This window comes from Petromyzon marinus, chromosome 1, assembly GCF_048934315.1.
Source record: "Petromyzon marinus isolate PM22_M1 ecotype Great Lakes invasive population chromosome 1, UKy_Petmar_22M1.pri1.0, whole genome shotgun sequence".
Classification (NCBI taxonomy): Eukaryota; Metazoa; Chordata; class Hyperoartia; order Petromyzontiformes; family Petromyzontidae; genus Petromyzon; species Petromyzon marinus.
Window position 1 is genome coordinate 34,704,756 of NC_133667.1, and position 19,637 is coordinate 34,724,392.

General features: G+C 46.1%; 1 protein-coding gene across 1 annotated transcript; it reads left to right on the forward strand.

The window, feature by feature from the left end:
• Nucleotides 1-1,708: 1,708 nt before the first annotated feature.
• On the forward strand, nucleotides 1,709-19,593 carry MAPDA (N6-Methyl-AMP deaminase). Its single transcript, XM_032950542.2, has 10 exons — nucleotides 1,709-2,374; nucleotides 13,157-13,287; nucleotides 14,206-14,266; nucleotides 14,812-14,899; nucleotides 15,728-15,809; nucleotides 15,916-16,042; nucleotides 17,224-17,304; nucleotides 18,047-18,185; nucleotides 18,734-18,834; nucleotides 18,976-19,593. The coding sequence occupies exons 1-10, from the start codon at nucleotides 2,324-2,326 to the stop codon at nucleotides 19,174-19,176; spliced, it is 1,062 nt and encodes a 353-aa protein (XP_032806433.1). The 5' UTR covers nucleotides 1,709-2,323; the 3' UTR covers nucleotides 19,177-19,593.
• The last annotated feature ends 44 nt before the right edge of the window (nucleotides 19,594-19,637 follow it).

The window sequence follows — 19,637 nt, forward strand, 5'->3', positions numbered from 1 at the left end:
TGGTATTTGGTGCCGTCCATAAATGACGTCACGCGATTTTGGCTGATACAGTATTTCACCCTCCCCCCCCCCCTCGTCACACGGCGTCACAAAAAGTCAGACCCCCCTCAATTATGACGTCACAAAGCTCTGCTCCCCCCTCCCACCAAAACCATATTAGCATTTTGAAAATAAAACATGTTTCAATACTATATTCTTGGTTCTTTCGGTAAAGTCACGTAGAAGGGAAACAATAAAATAATAAAAAAATAAAACAATAAAATTCTCAACAAAAAAATTTGAAAACATTTCTAAAACTGCAGATGTTCAGAATATTATATAGAAATTCTCCTTTAATTATAAAATATAAAAAGTAATTATAACTAAATTTAGATGTAAAGCTTTCGTGACTGCAGGGATTCATATTCTTGGTTCTTTCGGTAAAGTCACGTAGAAGGGAAACAATAAAATAATAAAAATAAAAAAAATTATTGCTTTATATTTTATTGTTTTAGATTTTATAAAATAATAAAAACATAGAACAATTATTGTTTTATATTTTATAAAATAATAAAAACATAAAACAATAATTGTTTTATATTTTATAAAATAATAAAAAATATAAAACAATTCTTATTTTATATTTGTTTTATATCTTATAAAATAAAATAAAAATGATAAAACAATTATCGTTTTATAATTTTTATTATTGTCTTACATTTTATAACTATTAAAAATTATTGAAACTTTGTAGTAGAAAGAAGCACAAATGTAGAGTACAATTCTAACGATCGACACGTTCATTCCACAGAGAATGAACATCTCAACTCCGCTGCTGGACGAACTCTCCCCCGAGCTGTTGACAAACAAAAATGCCTCGAGGGCATTCGGCGCCCCACGCGATCGGTGTCGCGAGACAGCTCGCCGAGTCAATTCCACCGCGAGATGACCTCAAGGTCATGATGACCTCAAGGTCATCTCGCGACCTTGAGGTCGAATTAAACGAACGAGAACGCAACACACCAGTGTGGTGCGATGCAAGACACAGGGGGCAACGATCACGTGTTTTTTTATTGTAATTTATTATTACCGGAAAAAAACCGTGTTCATTTATTTTTAGCCATGTGGTACAGATGGGTCCAGATGTTTCGTGACCCCTAGTTAATTCATCCAAAACGTCATTTTTTAAGTAAGGTTTATTTAACACAGAAATTAATTTGCAAAGTGTGTGTGTGGTGGGGGGGGACATGTTAGGGGTTCAATTCATTGGGTGTCACAAGATATCTGGACCACCCTGTATAACAAGAACGATTGCGTAACAACACGAACACAAATACCTCCTTCCACAAAAAAAAACCCACGCGGTTTGATGTGGCCCGATATCGCGAGCGTCCGAATCGGTGATAATCGACGAATCCCACAGGTGGCCTCGTGGAAATTGATTGAATTGGTGATTGATGAGCGATTTATTGATGAGTGATTTATACTGGTAGGAACGAAGTTGTAAACTGAGTGTACCAGCCTGCAATAGATTAATGTGTCCGTCCATCCGTCCCCTTTCAATACTGTAACGAAGTGAAAAATTCCAATGTTCCTACCAGCCCACCCTGCAGGGACCTGTTTGATGAGTGATTAATTTTAAGGCGGCACACGCACGGTCGTCGCACGTGTTTTTTTTTCACCTCCCCCACCCCGGAAACTTTCGCCCTCTGTGCCCGGTCCAGGCCGCACGGGGCGCTACGGTACCCGGCGACTCGCTCGACCCCTTCACGGCCCCCCAACCCCATCCCCATCCACCCGCCCCTCCACTCCGTGTGCACGATTCCATTCAAGCCACGACACTTTGACGCATCTCGCTTCACACAACCACCACAACCACCACCACCACCACGCGCCTTCTGCCACTCGTACGCGATCCCGATCAGTCGCCACGGTCATCCCTCACCCTGCCAGCCAAATTAATCGCCCGATCAGCGCGTCCACATGTACGGAAAACCTCGACAGCATCGACATTGCCCCGGGTTGGTGGCCGTGGAGGAATCGACGAGTCGAGTGGCCGGGCGCCAGCCGGCTCCACGTGGTTGAGAGGAGGAGAGAGGAGGCGGTGACCCCCCCCCCCAACTCCACACACATCCCACATGCAGAGAGTGAAGCCCGGGACGGAGTACGAACTCTGGAGTTCGGCAGCTGCTGCTGTTGTTGTTGCAGCTGCTGCTGCTGTTGTTGCTGCTGTTGACTTAAAGCGACCACAGCCGCCCGGGTGGAGGGGGGGAGGGGTCGTGCTTCGGCTCCGCTCTTCTTGCCGCCACTGCCTCGCGTCGAGAAGAGCCGCGGTTTTGTAAGGATGGAGGAGGACAAGCAGATGACGGACTTTTGTCTCAAGGTTCCCAAAGTGGTGAGTAGCGCGGCGAGCGACTGCTGCTGTTGTTATTGTTGTTGCTGTTGTTGTTGCTGTTGTTGTCACACGCGGCGATCCATCGGCACCTTCGGTCGCCCCTCGTTCCGCTGCTCGATGGAGGCACACACACTCACCACCCGCTGAGTCACGATCTAGACTGTCGGGGTTATGAGGACTGTTCACCATCGGTCGTGATAGATCCACTGCTGGATGAGTTCCAGCTCTTCCCCTGACAACCACCACCTCCTTTTCCTTACCCCCCCAACCACCACCACCACCAATCCATCATCTCCCATGATCATTTCAGTACTGTAACAGCACCCGCGCGTAGCACGCGATCCGATTTCATCGCTCCATCTCCTTGGTAAGCGTGTGTCCACCTGGGCGCTAATTGTGACCGGTGTGGTTCACGTGCATAACCCGTGTTGTCAACCCACTGCTGGAAGGACGAGGGCCTCCGTTCGGGGTAATTTCACCATATTTCACCACTTTGGCCAGGCGATGATGGGGGGGGGGAGTGCACGGCCCTCGACTGCTCTGAACGCCTATAACGCGTCTTGCGCTTGGTGGTTGCCCATCCAAGCCCTAGGCAGGCTCACAATTCTTCTGAGCTTCCGAGATCTGACAATACCCGGGCGCTGTTGTCGAAGACTGACACCCGCCATAGTAATGTGGAATTTACACCATTGACCCCGTAGCCGCTGTACGAATGGGAGCACCGCACCATAGCCCACTTGCAAGTAATTTAAAAATTGACGGGCTGATATTTTATGCCAGCCCTCCTTGACACAGCATCACCATGCGTTCTTATAAATTGTGTTTATTTTATATAGCGTCTAAAAACAACTGCATCTCAAAGACCCGACGTTTCCAGCCCAATGCCAAAATTGGCTCAACTTTGGTATGCTTACTGGGAGTCTTGTAGACTATAATACGTAAATACACTACAGTCAGGGGTTAATATGATCAGCAGGAGCTTAATATGATCAGCAGGAGCTGTCCGGGGCTGAGCTGCAGTAAAAATAAACATGTTTTGATGCCCCCAATGTAGTATACTGTATATATATGTTCTTGAGCAATAGTTCTTAACTTTTATTGCAGTCTTGCACCCCTTTGGTTCTCAGTCGTTAGAAAATGTGTCATTTTAATAGATACAGAGGTTTGATGCAACAAACTAGTTCTACGCACGTGCTTAATTTGTGTTTGAATGATTTGCTTTCTAAAAAATAAAATCTGGACATGTCTCACACCCCCCAGAAAGGCATCTCGCACCCCAGGTTAAGAGCCACTGCTCTAGAGGAAGAAAGCAATCAGAATAGGCAGGAGAGAATACTTTGATACTCGACTTGAACAGAGGTAAGGGAATCAACAGCACGTACAGCTGTGGGAGGAGGGAGTCCCGTACTATATTCTTGGTTCTTTCGGTAAAGTCACGTAGAAGGGAAACAATAAAATAATATATTCTTATATTTTTTTTATATATTTTATTGTTTCGAAAGCTTTAAATCAAAATTTGAGTCCCATACTGTTGGGGGGGGGGGGTTGGGGGGGTAGCACAGATAAAGGTTCTTCGTCACACAAAACGAGTGGCTGTCCTTTGAAACACTCAGCCCTGCCATAGGAATGTGCCGTTTCCATCACTGGTTATGTTAATGTGGAGTGCTCTTACCAATAACATCTGGTGATGAAGCAGCAGCAGCATCTTGTTCAACAAGTCTGACTGCTCATGAGACCCAACATGTCGAAACCAGTCCAGTGCTTGCTTTAACAAATGCTGCTTTATAGTATTGCTCTGGGAAGCGGATAGGCATCATAGGCTGTGCATTCGTAAGTGGTGAGGCTGAACGGGGTTCTGCTTGTATTTTGGTTACATGATTATGATTACCACCCACCCCATCCTATGTTACGCGAGCTCTTTATTTCCACTGCCTGACCCCTGCAAATGGACGTCTCAATTGAAAGGCACCCAGGTTTAAATATAGATCGTCCACTTTATACCGCGCGCGTGTGTTTTGTGTGTGTGTTGAATGTTTATTCCAGAGTGCACGTGTGTATTATGTATCTGTGAGTGAGTTTTTTGTGCGTGTGTGTCTTTAGTATGTCTGGGTATGTGTGTGGTAATTATCTAAATTTTGCTCCGTATGAGTGTATATATGTAACTGTGTGTTTGTATAAACATGTGTGCCTTGAGAATGTGTTTGTATGTATGACTGCGCTGCGCTACGAACCCGGCGACCCGACTTTGATTCCCTCTCACGGCCAGCACCAGTGACGATTATCGGAACTGGTCTTGGGCCTCCCCTAGGTCGACTCAGCCTCAAATGAGTGCCTGGTGCGGTGTGTAAACAATCGCCACTGGGGAGACAAAGGCGGCCGGGCGTGGTACTGGCGACCCTTCCCCTCGTGTGCCTTAATAGGTGCTCGCTAACAGCACTTGCTCCTACAATCTGTTAAGATTGTATGTATGTACTGTGTTTGCATTTGTGTAAGTGTTCCCGCTATGCAGTTGTATTTCTACGTAATAGAATTACGATTTATATTCAAGTATACAGTAATAATCTTCATGTATTGCCCCTTCTTGTCGAACCACTCTTGAATGAAGACCTACCCCACGCGGTGCGTGTCGTAAGGGTTATTTGGCCATACCTCGCCTGTCAGGGGATTAATTGATCATGGATGATGATGATGATGATAACAGCACTTTCCCCCACAGTCTATAATGGATTAGTGTTTGAGCAAGTGGTGTGCATTGGGTTGATGCGTGTGATTATCCAGAGCAGCCAGGAATTAAATCGAACAGCCCCTTTAGCTCGCAACAATGAGAACGTTCAGTCCTGTGCCTGGCCCTTTTAGTACCTCTAACACCAGTGTGGCCTACCTGGCAAAGCCTAAGCACCGTGCTACCAAGAGGCAGGGACATTTGAAAGGCGCTATGAAATTAGGATATTTGTTGCACTGCCCTCTGCTACGAATCAGAATATTTACTTATGCTGGAGGAATCCGATGAGCTATAAAGCTCTTTTTCACAGAGGGGCGGGTCAGAACGTATAATAACAAACGATACAAAAATATGATAGGAGTGCAAAGTATAGGAAAGGTAGACAGATCACTTTAAAATTATTACAAATTTAACTAAACTACGTTTTTTCTTACCGGGTAAAGCCCACTGAGCTATTAACTTAGTTTTCACAAGCCACCTGGCCACAAATGCTAGCTCAACAAAGTGGCTTATGTAGAAATGTATAGCAGGAAAATAATTGAAATAATCTCAATGTTAGTGTATGGTGGTCACCTGCCCAAGCACTATCCAGGCCCATTCCTTAATTAACCAAAAAGATTTGCCCTTGGGAATTGAATGGATGTTTATAAAGTTTATTTTCTGGTTGTGGGTTCCGAAAGCAAATGCGGGTCTGGTGCTGATTACATCTGTAGTGAGTCCAACTGAGTCGCAGAAGCTCTTCTTCAGAGGCAACACATTTATTACACAACACGTATATACAAAAGGGATAGCTGCCCCTTTACCAGGTACAGCCAAGGGTGGTGACTAGAGGCCGACCGAAACTGAATTTCTGGTTTCGGCCAAAAACGAAACCAGACCGAAAGTTAAAAATGGACTTGTGGCTGAAACCGAAAGTAAACCGAAAGTAAACTTTTTGGCTTCGGCCGAAATAGAAACTATGCCGAAAGAGGCCATTGCCAACTTTCGCCGCCGAAACCGAATTTTGGTCGGCCTCTAATTGTCAGTCTTCGAATCTCGGTATCAACACGCGTGTAGACTGAAGCGAACGCAACACATAAGCCAAGGCGGGCAAGCGGTTGGGAACAGACAAAAGAGCCTTTGTTGTCGTCCCGCCAAAGAGACTCCACCCACGGATGGAGACGCAGGCTGCCGTCTGTTGACCGGTCGTATATACATTAGCAGACCATGGTTGCGGCTGTAACCTCGCTCCCAAGCTGCTGCTGCTGACATGTGTGTGTTTGCAGCCTATCGCATAGGATTGCCTAGCGCCGACTGACCGGCCGATAGGCAGAGTGATAGACGTAGCACTAGCGTTATATTCTAAAAATAGATCTTCGGTTGACGAATGGCGACCGAAAGTCAATATCAGTTTTGGCCGAAACCGAAACCAGACCGAAAGTTAAAAATTGACTTTCGGTCGAAACCGAAAGTATGCCGAAAGAGACCATTTGCCAACTTTCGGCGCCGAAACCGAATTTCGGTCGGCCTCTAGTGGTGACCACCCAGCTAACTACACTACCATACAGGCGTTAGGGCTACGACGGACCGGACTCGGGTCCCGGGCCACGTGTTGTTGCCTCTTCAGATGTAGAACGTGGATCTTGCAGCTTGCAGAACGTAGCAACCCCGGTCCCTCCCAGGGACCCACCTTATATCCTTCCGGGTCAGGGCCGGCTCTGCCCTGGGCCCTGCCAACCTTCGAGAGCGTTCCAGCTCTCTCTTGATCCCTCTCGAGAGCTCTCCCCAGACACATGATCACCCCCTAGCCCCCCCCCCCCCCCCACCTGGGGGCCTCCCTATGGACACTCCGGATCACGTGCCTACAGGGTCAACCAGAGTGCCATGGCCCGGGGCAACCCTGTCCCTAGGCTGACACTCTCCCGCTCCCTCTAGTGGGAGCCCGCACTGCACGATATGCGTGGTGCCCGCGCTATCCCAGCGCTCACCAAGCCCCACTAGGGCTGGTACTACACCCACCTACAGGGTGTTTCAGTTTCAGTTGATTTAGTTTGGTATAGCCCTGTGAGCCATTTGGCTCTTGAATCGGGTGCAACCACAACAAACAAAAAAACACGAACAAGAAAAACATCTTAAAGTGACTATGTGGCTGTGCAAACAAAATCCATGAAAAAACAGCAAAATATTCCTGAAAAAAGCACCGGGCACCAACGCTGTGTGCAAAAAATCCCAGTGGGATGCAAGTCAAACAAAAACAACAACCACAAAAAAACTTAGATTAAGGCCATCAGTCTAACTCCGTACTACAACAAAACAAACATGTCCAAACCAAAAAACTTTTCGAAATCACCAAAAAATAAAGCCACAATTGCAACGTAACAGTGATCACAGGGACTGTGACCGAATTTTTACAATAAACTACATAAATAGCATGTAACACCAAACCCTAGAGCCATAGCTGGCTGCATGAGTCACTCCACAACAACAGGAGCATCAGTCGGAGTATCAAATTTTTCAATGCACCTTTAAGATCAGCACACTAAATCAAAATACAGATAATACTTTGCAGCGGTCATCCGGAGCGAAACATTTTATTTTAGGCCACTGAATAGCAGTAGCAGCTAGGGGTGTACAACTCCTCTAGAGCAGTTTTGAGAGAAGATCTCATTGGTAGCGATTCAAGTTGCAGTTTATTTGCAATAGCATTCCAGACCCTGGGGGCATCAATAGCAAAGGCCCTTCCTCCAGTTTTTGTACGGCAATAGGGAATGTGAAGCTGGTAAATGAGCGAAGATCTGAGGTCAAATTTGTTCTTTGAAACAGAGAGGAGATCCAGCAGGTAGTCTACGGATGTTTTTGTAAGTACATCGTGAATAAATAAGATCTGGTGCACAAGCCGTCGAACATTAAGAGATGTTAAGTTTGACCCAATGTAGAGATCACAGTGGTGAGTCCTATATGGGCAGTTCAATGTAAATCTTAAGGCCGAGTGATAGATGGAATCAAGCTTCTTCAGTACAGTACTTGGGGATGATTTATACATGATGTCACAGTAGTCAAGTAGAGGTAGTATGGTAGCTTTTATCAATTCCAAACGGAACATTGGGGGGAAGCATTGCTTGTGTCGATACAGAAAACCAATTTTTATTTTTGTCTTTTTACCAATATAATCAATGTGATCTTCAAAATTCACTTTTGAATTCAGGATGACCCCAAGATACTTATAGATCTTGACTTGCTCTATTTGATAATTATTTAAGGAATGTAATTGTGGAAAAATAACTTCCTGCTTTAGTCCTGGTGAGAAGCATAGCACTTTGGTTTTGGAGGTATTCTGGACTATTTTAAGAGCAACTAGCTGATGTAATTTGTTGAAATCACCCTGTAGCTTAGCAAATTACGTCATCAGAAGAGCGGCCAGCAGTAATTAGTATCGTGTCATCTGCAAAAAGATTTACCCTGGAATGATCCAGGTCAGTGCCCAAGTCATTGACATAAAGAGAGAACAAAAGGGGGCCGATGATGGAATCCTGTGGAACCCCTTTTGTTATCTTAACACTGTTTGACCTCCAACCATCTGTGAATACAGTTTGGGTGCGAGAAAAGAGGTAATTTTCTAACCATTTGACTGCGTTTTCGGAAAAACCGAGGCAACTTAGTTTACTAAGCAGGGTATTGTGGTCTACTGTATCAAAAGCTTTGGACAGGTCTAGAAAAAGACAGGCACAGTACTGCTTATTATCAAGGCTACTGTAAATGTGATTCAGAGAGTCTAATGCAGCAGATGTTGTGCTGTATTTTTTTCTGAACCCAGATTGTTTTAGATGTAGTAGATTGTTGGTGGACAGGAAACTGCTAATTTGGTAGGTAAATTTTTCAAAAATTTTCATCAACGGGGACAAAATTGAGATAGGTCGGAAGTTATTTGGATCAACTTTAGGGCCCCCTTTGTGAAGTGTACGCGATAATAGTGCATCGCACGTCGTGCTCTGCTAGAGCCGGCATCACTCTGTAACACACACGATGCTGTCCGCGATGTAAGTACATCGCACGCCATGGCCCTCTAGGGCCGGTACCATACAATGAGATCCCCAATGTCACTACACGTGCAAAAGTGTAAAGACGTGTATTGTCATTTTTTTTAAAATAAGCGTCTACGCCCTGGTAATTTGGGAACATTGAGACCTATTCATGCATTCATAAAATTTATTTTATCAAATTAATTTAAACCTGTGTTGGTAAGTTTACAGTTTGTGGCAGAACGCATGGAGGATTTATGCTGTGTAGTAGAAAAAAGATTAGGTGATGACGCTGGCCAGCTGTCGTTTCTCCACCATGGTATCAGTGTGGAGTGTTAGTCAACAATGTTAGTATGACTTCAGTAGAATTTCATGTTGGAGGAACCGGTGTACTGTATTTGCATGTTAAATGTAATTAAAATGTACAGGACAAATTAATGACCTCGAGGTATTGGCATGAAAGCTGTAACAAAATGTACAAAGAACATTGAGTACATATTTATTTTGAGATTGAACATAACTTATACAGTAAGCAAACACGCCCTTTGATATACAGTGGTACCCCGGAGATTAGGCCTCGGCAAGGTAAGGTAAAAGGTAAAAACAAAAAGCCTACCTTTACCCTACCTTTTACTTACCACAATACAATCACTCTACCCTACCTTTTACCCTTTAGCAGGTAAGGTAAAAGGTAAAAAGCAACGAGCCTACCTTTACCCTACCTTTTACCCTTACCCCATACAAATTACCCGATTACAGGGTAATTACTGGGGTAATTTTTTTTCCAATTTAAAGCACATGAAAAAGGTTTATAATTATAATGGTAAATGCTAGGTAGAGCACTTTATTCGTATAGAATACTCTCGAATCGGGCGTTGAGACTGTCGGCGACACCGTCCTCCATAACCTCCTCGTCCCAGTCGTCTTGGTCGATGACGATCTCATCATCAACCTGATCAAGTTCGTCATTGCCGTCGTCCTCGGACGAACGACGGGCAATAAGATCCTGCGCCGCTCCGGCCCAGTTAGACGGAACATTCAGGCAGCAGGCCGCGATCCACGAGCGCAAGCGCATGGACTGGATGAAGAGCGTCGACGACAGCGACTGGCGAACGTGCGTGAACTCCCGCCCGGCTCCGCTATTCGTAGCGTTCGCGGGGAGTTGACGTCGCCGGCGCTCCCAAGTAGTCGCAGGCCATCTTGTAGTGGGCGGGGAGCAGCTCTTTGCGGGGAGACCACCACTGCAATTACGTCAACGAAGGCGCTGGCGGTCGTGACGCCCATGCTCAGAAACCGATCGACTTCATCGCCGTCGTCGACGGAGCTGCCGACGTTGCTGAACAGGGCGCTGAACAGCGACCCCTCCTCCATGTGGGCAGCGACTGCCGTCGGCGGGATCGCGAACACGTCCGAGTAGCGATGCTGCAGGACGGAGCGGACCGTGGCCTTCAGTGTAGCCAGCTCGTCTTGGTCTGTCGTTGTCGGCAGCTGTGGATTCCAGTAGGACGCCACAATGGCAGGTTCCTGAACCCCAGGAAGTCACGGTACCGCACCAGCTCGGCCTTCATCCCCCGTCGCGGTCAAGGACTCATCGATTGCTCTAAGAGTGACTTCACCGCGATCGCAATGACGGATCAGGTGCTCCGTCGTCACCGGCACGAGATCCAATGTCGACTTGCGGTCCGCCGTCAACGAGGTCATGACCTGACGCGGCATTCGCATGAACGCTGTCGCGCCCTCGATGTTTGCCCACTGCATGTCAGAGAAAGCACCGACGCCGATCACATCCTGGAAGCGCGCCATGATGATGTCCAATGGGACACGCTTTTTGATGGCGTCGTCGCCCATGTCCAACGTCGAATTCCACCTGGTCGGCGAGTCCTGGTGCGTTGGCTCCTCGCTGGCGAGCTTGGTGAGCTTGGTGAGCTTGGTGATCTCGGCCTCGCGGCGGTGCGACTGCCGGACGACCTTGCTGTGCCTGATATTGACGAGCGCCTCGCGCAGTTCGGCGTTGGTCGACTTGATCAGTTTGAGAACTTGGACGACACCGATCTGGACGGAATGATCCGCGCAGCGAATATGGTGGCAAGCCCGCAACTGCTCATATCCGGCGTCCGCGTTGACCAGGGCGAACAACGTCTTGACAGCACTGATCGCATCGGAGCCATTATCGCTGATGACAGTGAGCAGCTTGCTTGAGACATTGCGCCCGAGGCTTTGGAGGTGCTCAAACAGAGTTGTGCCAATGCACTTGCCGACACCCTTCCGGACTGCACATCGAGGATCGTCAGTAGCATGGATTTCGACGCACCAGATTTGATGTCGATCCAGTGCACCGTGACCATCCAAAATCCCTTCAGGTTGCAGTTCGACCAACCGTCGATGGTGAGCGAGATGGTGACGTCCAGGTTGGAGAAGAACGCCCCGACGATGGGCAGCATGATGGCGTGATGCTCGACAATCCTGCGAATGATGGTGCGGGTCGACGGGCCCTCGTATCCCTGCGTCAATGTGTGGACCAAGGTCTTGAACTTGTCGCTGCCGGCGGCTCGCAAAGAGATTGCACCTTGAATACCAAAATCAACCACCGCGTTCTCAAACTTTACCAGGAGGCGATCCGGGATTGCTGGCCGGCTCAGCGTTTGCTGTATTAGGTGGCTCGCCAACGCCGACTTCCCGACCTCGCTGCCTGGGGCGAGCACATTGTGCTTCTTGAGGTGGGCTTTCCACCCCGACGCGTTCGTGTGGGAGGAAAACCACTCGTGGCAGTGCACGCACTGCCACTCTCCTTGCTGCACACGGGGATCACCCTCCACCCAATCGTGCGTGTGCTCCCACGGGAACGCATGCCGCTGTCCCTTTCGATTGCTGTTCGCAGCGACCCCAAAAATGTCATTGCTACCATCCTCGACAGAGCTTTTAGCGGTAAACAAGGTACTGTATTTACCGGGTAATATTTCGCGCTACCTTTACCCTACCGGGTAATTCTTCCGAGCTACCTTTACCCTACCTTTTACCTTACCCCTTGGCATGTCGACACCTTTACCTTTACTCTTTTACCCGGTAAAAAAGGTAAATTACCTTACCTTGCCGAGGCCTACCGGAGATCGAACTTAATTCGTTCCAGAAGGCCATTCGAACACCGATTTCTTCGAACACTGAATTAATTTTCCCCATAAGAATTAATGTAAATTACATTGATTCCAGACACAATAAATCTCTCATTATAAAGCATTTTTACACGAAGTTTACAGTAATTACATGCATAAAATCATGAAAAAAAACAAGAAACACAATAAAGAAATGGAATAAATGAATAAATAAATGAAATAAATGAACATTGAACTTCACTTTACCTGTAGTAAGCAGAGTTGATGGCTTGAGTGGAAGGTGGTGAGGAGGAGGTGGTGTTATTGTTTGGATGGGGAGTCCCCTTTGTCTGGGCAAGCGTCATGCACGCTGCTGGCCATGCGTGTCTCAGCCGTACAGGTTCTTTCAAGTCGCGATTGCCCGTTCGACCTCCGAATTTCGTTAGGTTTCCGGGGCAAAAAATGCTCGGAAATATCGTTCGAACACCGATTTGTTCGAGTTCTGGTGCGTTCGATCTCCGAGGTTCTACTGTATAGTACTGCCTATGCACTGTTGGATTAAGGCCTTCCCATGCCGTTTCGCTCGTAGGAATTATTTCGCCATACTTCACTGCTCTGGCAGTGCGGGTTGGTGAAGGGGTCACCAGGAGTTGGAAAGCTATCACTCGCTATTGATTTTAGCCGTGGCCATCGCGCAGTGTACCAAGCAAGCCCTGCATTAGTAGTACTCCAACCCGTTTGAATATACAGTATAACCTAATCAGTCCATTCATATGTAACGCATTTAAATCATATGTCAGTATGTGGCCAAGTACATTCACCATGGGAAATGGAGCAACAAACTCGGCTCATGTGAAGGGTGCTACGTGAATTGATACATCGCACGAACTGAGGGGATGGCAATTGATTCGGGGAGGCCTTCATCCATGAATTAACGATTGCTCCACATTTTTGACATCTTTACTCTCCGCAGGAACTGCACGCCCACATCAATGGCTCCATCAGCGAGGCGACGATGGAGAAGCTCATGCACAAAAAGCCGCATCTGAACGTCCAGCACAGCATGACGATGATCAAAAAGGGGCAGCAGAGGAGCTTGGAGGAGTAAGATGGCTGCATTCTCCTTACACGTCCGTGCCGTAGATATTGGTATCGTTTGTCGGTAAAGGTGCTGCCACTGTGCAATTGCACACTCGACTTGCACTCCAGAGGTATTCGGTATTCGATTCGATCTCCCAGCGTGGCTGTTCCTGCGGTCTGCGTCCACCCAGCAGTATAAACGGGTGCACTACAGTCGACCGGCAGGTCACATGTGTGGTGGGGTAAAGTGAAGCCAATGGCTCTCGGCTTTATCAGATGAAATGTAAATAGATTCGTTTTATTTGTAGATGATTTTTTTTAATTGATTTGTTTGCCTTGCCTATATACTTTGCACTCCTATCGTGTTTTTGGATCGTTTGTTGCTGTAACCTTGTGACCTGCCCCTCCTGGACATCTGTGAAAAAAGAGCTTTGTAGCTCTACGGATTCCTCCAGTATAAATAAATCATTCTCTACTCCCGTATCTTCCAAGACGTCTGGCCAGCGTAGAAGGGTAGGCCAACTACCATCCAGAGGGGTCTCTCTTAAGCTCCCCCCCCCAGTAAACATGGAACGTCGGGCCATGTTTACTGGACCCCCAAATTTGAGGGCCTTCTGCCAGCAGTAAGAGTTAACATTGGCTGCACATGCAGCCATTGGCCACCAGTTGCCAATCACTCTCCAGGGCCCTGACCTGTAGGAATGAAAGCCAACATGCTTTTGAAGCCATTCCAATATGTCACGCGTATTTTGTGGGTTGGAATTTTTTAATGAAATGGTATGGACCTTAAACTTTTGAGGCGGGGGGGAGGGGAGCACAAATGTTGATCAACTATTGGTGGTCGTGTGGTTGATCGACTCGGATGCTATGGATATGATCGCCATGCCATTGGTAATCGTGCAAACTGTAACAGGGAAGTGATTTGTGCCGTATTTCTTTCAGATGCTTTGAGATGTTCAAGGTGATACATCAGCTGACGGACTGTGAGGAAAGCATTGTCATGGTAACCCACATTTAATTATTCGCGACTCATCAAATTGCTGACCAGGCGTGTAACGATTTATCGATTCTCTAAGATCGATTCTTAACCCTGAAGACACATGCGTCGAATGAATACGTGAATTGTACTGTATTGCTTGTTTGAATTGAACGGGGGCCCATTTAGTAGATGGAGTGCTCTTGTCAATAACATCTGGTAATCCAGCAGCGTTTGTTCAAGTAACCTGTGGGTGGTACTCTTCCAAGACGTCTGGCCAGCAAGGAAGAATAGGCCAAATAGAGGGATGCTCTTGAGCTTTCTCCAATGGAGGCCTTTCTGCACGCAGTGATGTGAGCAAGAAGTTGCAGGGCTGCACCTTTACCACCTTTATATCCCAACTTGTGCTATAAAACACATCACGAGACACCATGTCTCAATCCGTTTTACCTGCTGCGGCTTCCTCTGGTGGCCGGGTGTGTGTCCGTTAAGTCGTACCCACGGTGGATGTGTAAACCAATACCACGCACCGTGCCAGCCTGTGCTCATTGATAATGTCGATTCCTTTGCAGGTCACGAAAGATGTCATCAGGGAATTTCACCAAGACGGCGTGAAATATCTTGAGCTACGAAGCACTCCCAGGGAAGAGAAAAGCACCGGTAAAACGAGCGTATCCAATTGTGTGGATTGGAGCCAATACAAAAATATATATTAATAACTTCAGTGCCATTGTTTGAATAAAAGTAAACTCGACCTGTTCCTATATCATTAACAAATTAGGGCCAATTCGCATTGGAGTAAAGAGGAATGTAAGAATAAATGGAATTTTCGTAGGTCAGCCCTCTGTCCTCATAAAGAGTTTGTGACCGCATTAAAACATGCTTCGAAAAACATTGGTTCTCATGGCTCACAGGCTGATGGACTTAAGTGTCCACTACATACCCGGTTAAGCAAAGCCTTGTTATTGCCCAAGGCTCTTATCTGTATGTTTCAGATGTTGATACTAGTTGCACATTGAGCACATTTTAGAAGGGTGTTTGTCAAGGACGTTAGTGTGCGGCCACATCGGGGGAAAAAAAACAGATGACCTCTTGTGCACAGTCATGCAGGAGCGGTGGCACAGTGGTGGGCACTGCTCCTTGAACCCACCGACCTGGGTTCAATTCCCAGCCTTGACTAACATCTGTGGTGGGCGGTATCTGAACCTGTCGCGGGAACCCTCCCCCACCACCTCCTCACCTTAACTAACGACACGAAGTATGGTCGAGTAACCACAAGTCCAACCCGGTGTGGTGAGACCTTCATCCAGCAGCGTTTTGATCTTGAATAACGATGATTTTTTTAAATACCCCCCCCCCCAAAAGAAATTGGTCAAATGCTAGGACTGAGAATCTTTCTGAAAAAGACTCAGAGATGCAGTGGAACTTTTCTGAATACAAATGTTTTTTGTTAATCCGTGGCAATGACTTTCTGCTTGACGTGGCCAGGATTGACGCGCAGGTCCTACGTTGATGCCGTTCTCTCCGCCATACGGCAATCCAAGGAGGAGCTACCGGGCATCGACGTGAGGTCAGAGTCACAGCCCCCTACGCCCACACCAGAGGCACGGGTCAATGCAGACATTTCCGTCAAAACTAAAATACAAACGCATCCCGATTGCCGGCGATGCCGTTAGGTTCTTGCTGGCCATCGATCGGCGGAACGGACCCGCGGTCGCCATGGAGACGGTGAAGCTGGCGGAGGAGCACCTGCTAAGCTCGGGTGCCCTCGTGCTGGGCCTTGACATGAGCGGAGACCCCTCGGTGCGTCCATAAACAACGCCTGCCTGCTTTCTTCGTCGCCTGATCGCGGCCCCCACACACACACACCACTAGCACCTCTGATGAGCACGGTTAGCCACGTACAGTGCGAAAGAAGTTCAACATGCATACGTAGCAACAGCAGTGGTAATTCGTCAAGTTACCGGAAGAATATAACCCTCTTAGAGCAGGATGCTTCAGGAGGCTGTTATGTGTACAGTGCTGGAGGGGGGGGGGGCGGGGGTGTGCTTGTTGGAACACGATGATAAGATATTGAGCAATCAAAGCTGATGACACCGTGATATAATTCGTAGTATTGCAGGGTCAAAATGTGCAAATTCGAAAATTATCCGCACATTGCTCAACTGACATTACACATCGTCCCTGACTGGCTGACAATATGCCTGCTTGCGGGCCAAATGCCGAGTCACTTTGCGCCCCACGGATAGCTGCCACTAGGGGGTGCCCTTTCAAATGTGATCACATGCGATGTACAGGTTTCTGAAATGCCCCAGCAAAAATCGGGTGCTATAGAGGGTGTCTCATATAAGTCAGGAATCATCGTAAAAAATTGTTTTTTTAAAGGCAATAACACTTTTATTCACAGAACATGCTCAATATGTTCACCATTGTTCCTGATACACAACCCCCGACGAGATACGCAGTCAGCAAGCACTCGGTAAATGGTCCAAGGGTAATGGTGTTTACACGCGTCAATAATGCGCTGCGACAAATGTTCAACACTGAATTTTCTCCGTGTTGAACAGCGCCTTCAAGTGACCCCAGAGATAAAAATCCAGTGGTGTAAGATTCTCGCTGGCCATTCTACTGGCCCTCTACTTCCTATCAAATGACCAGGGATTTGTCGTTGCAGGAACTCTCTTAAATGGCCTGCATCAACAAAGAATATTAATTAGTAATTTTTCCATATGATTCCAGACTTATGGGACACCCTGTTAAAAATAAATCATTGTATGTATGTTGAACTTCTTTTGCACCGTACGTAGCCAACTGTGCTAATCAGAGGTGCGGGGGAAGGACAAACTAAACACAAAAATCAGTTCTGAGATCGTGGACCTTTCGTTGTTCCGAAACCATTCATTGATCACTATCTGCCACATTGAGGAGCTATACTGCATGGGAGTCGCAGTATAAGTAATGATGTTGATTTCACATTTGTTTAGGTTGGACATGGAAGAGACTTTCTTCCCGTCCTGGAATATGCGAAGAAAGCCGGGCTTAAACTGGCATTGCATTTATCAGAGGTGAATTTCAAAGTTGTCTACACATAATAATAATTAGTACAGTAAGAGGTTTTATGGATGATATTGGTCGTGAAAGCCTACGTGTTAAACTGACTATACATTAGTTCCACATGAAACGTACAAAGTCTATACAGAACAAAGACTGCATAACGAAAATAGAACACAAACGTATAATGTTGAAGTCTAATTCAAATAAACGGTATAAAAGTGGAATAACATGCAGTGAGGATCTTCTTTGGTTCTTTCGGTAAAGTCACGTAGAATGAGAATAAAATAATAAAATAACACAATGCCGTGAGGAGTTATCAAATTATTAGAATGAGGTGGACAGGAAGAAGAATGTTGATAGATGCCAGCAACAAAACTTAGACCGGTTCAACATGCCACTTAAAAAAAAAATATTTATCAAGCATTACCTTTAGACATGGTAACCGTCACAATATTCTTGGTTCTTTCGGTAAAGTAACGTAGGTAGAAATAAAATAAAAATAGAAAATAAATTAAAAAATAAAAGCAAAAAACACACGACGTTTAGATCGCAACACAAGTCTTGCGATCGCTTGCGACCGAAACGTCGTTTTTTTAAATTTAATTTTAATAATAATAAAAAATATTTTTTATTTTATTAAATTTTTCTTTTCTATCTACGTGACTTTACTGAAAGAACCAAGAATATGAATTCCTGCAGTCACGAAAGTTTTGAGTCAAAACTGTCACAATCTTCGTGGGTGGCTGTGGCCAGATCCCAAGCCAGACAGAGGAGACGAGGATTCTCATGGACCTGCCCCCCGATCGGATCGGACATGGCACTTTTCTGCACCCAGACGTCGGCGGATCGCAAGAGATCGTCGACCTCATTATCCACCATCAAACCCCCATCGGTAAACTTGGGAGGGCAGCGCAGACATGAATTCTTAAAATCTGTGCGCGGCTTTTGAGTGTTACCATCTCGCACGCAAGGCGATTGTTCTCATGGTCGTCCAAGTTTCCGCCAACTTGCAACGGCGTCCATTCATGGAATTGCCCAAACATCCTGAAGCAGCAGCACCTGCCTGGAAGTGTCACGAGATTCAGTGAGGCTCTCCTACCTTAAGGGAATCAATGATCCTCTAAACCCCCATACTTGGTGGAAACTGCACTTAAAAGCAATCTGCATTGTCAAATGCGGCATTGCCTTACATTTTAGACATGGCTGATTTAAATTGTATTGTGCAACTTTTTAGTTGACGTGTGATATTAGTAGGCTACCAAGAAATTGCATGAAAACCGCCCCAAATTAACCCAAAATGTACTGGGAGCTGTTTACATAAGCCCTCTGGCATGCAAAACAGAAATTTAAACCTCGTACTACTGGAGCGGACTAAGCAGCACAAGATTTAAACGTATTTAATACATTGTGCCATTTTATCCCATTTCTCCATTCCATCAGAATTGTGTCTGACTTCCAACGTGAAGGGCAAGACCGTAGCGACGTACGATCAGCACCATTTCAGATTTTGGTACGGAAGGGGACACCCTTGCATTATTTGCGTAAGTACTTGCTGTAACGCACTCAACGTGGCGAGTCGAACAGACTTAAAAAAAATGTAATCACGGCCACTTATCAGCGCGTCCCACCTACACAACATTCTTTAAATGCCCTGAACTAAAATCTCAAACTTCTTCCTCCAGACCGATGACAAGGGAGTTTTTGCCACCGACCTCTCCCAGGAATATCACATTGCAGCAGACACATTCAACCTCTCCAAAGAGGACCTGTGGAATATCTCTTACCGCAGCATCGATTGCATATTTTTGCCAGAAGGCGAGAAACGTCAACTTCGTGGTGAATGGGACAAGCTAAAGGGATCCCTGCTAAACTCCAACAAGTGAAGCAAAGTCTGATGAGGAGTGGGCGGGTGCAAACTGCACATTGAATCACATCAAAACGTTTATAGTTTAGTATAATTGTGTTGAAATTATTTTGAACATTTGAAAAAACATCCAATATATATTTACTCGTGTTTATCGTTGAATCATGTGAATGACGTGAACTACTCGTTGGATGTCGTGTTAAATAATATATTTATCTGTAAGTATATTTTGGTGGTTTTGTTAACCCCTGCATGGAGGTCTGTTGGACCTTATATATTCTGCGAGATAAGTCTCACTGTGCTGCCTATTTACAAACCTTAGATGCGAGATTCAATTGCAGTGCATAGAGCTACTGTACCACTGTATTTTAATGACATTTCATATCATGTGTGTCTGTTAACGCATTTTAAAATACGAGTAAACATTTCACCTTTACTTTTCACCTTATGAATGTTTACATAAATGTTATCGCATTCATT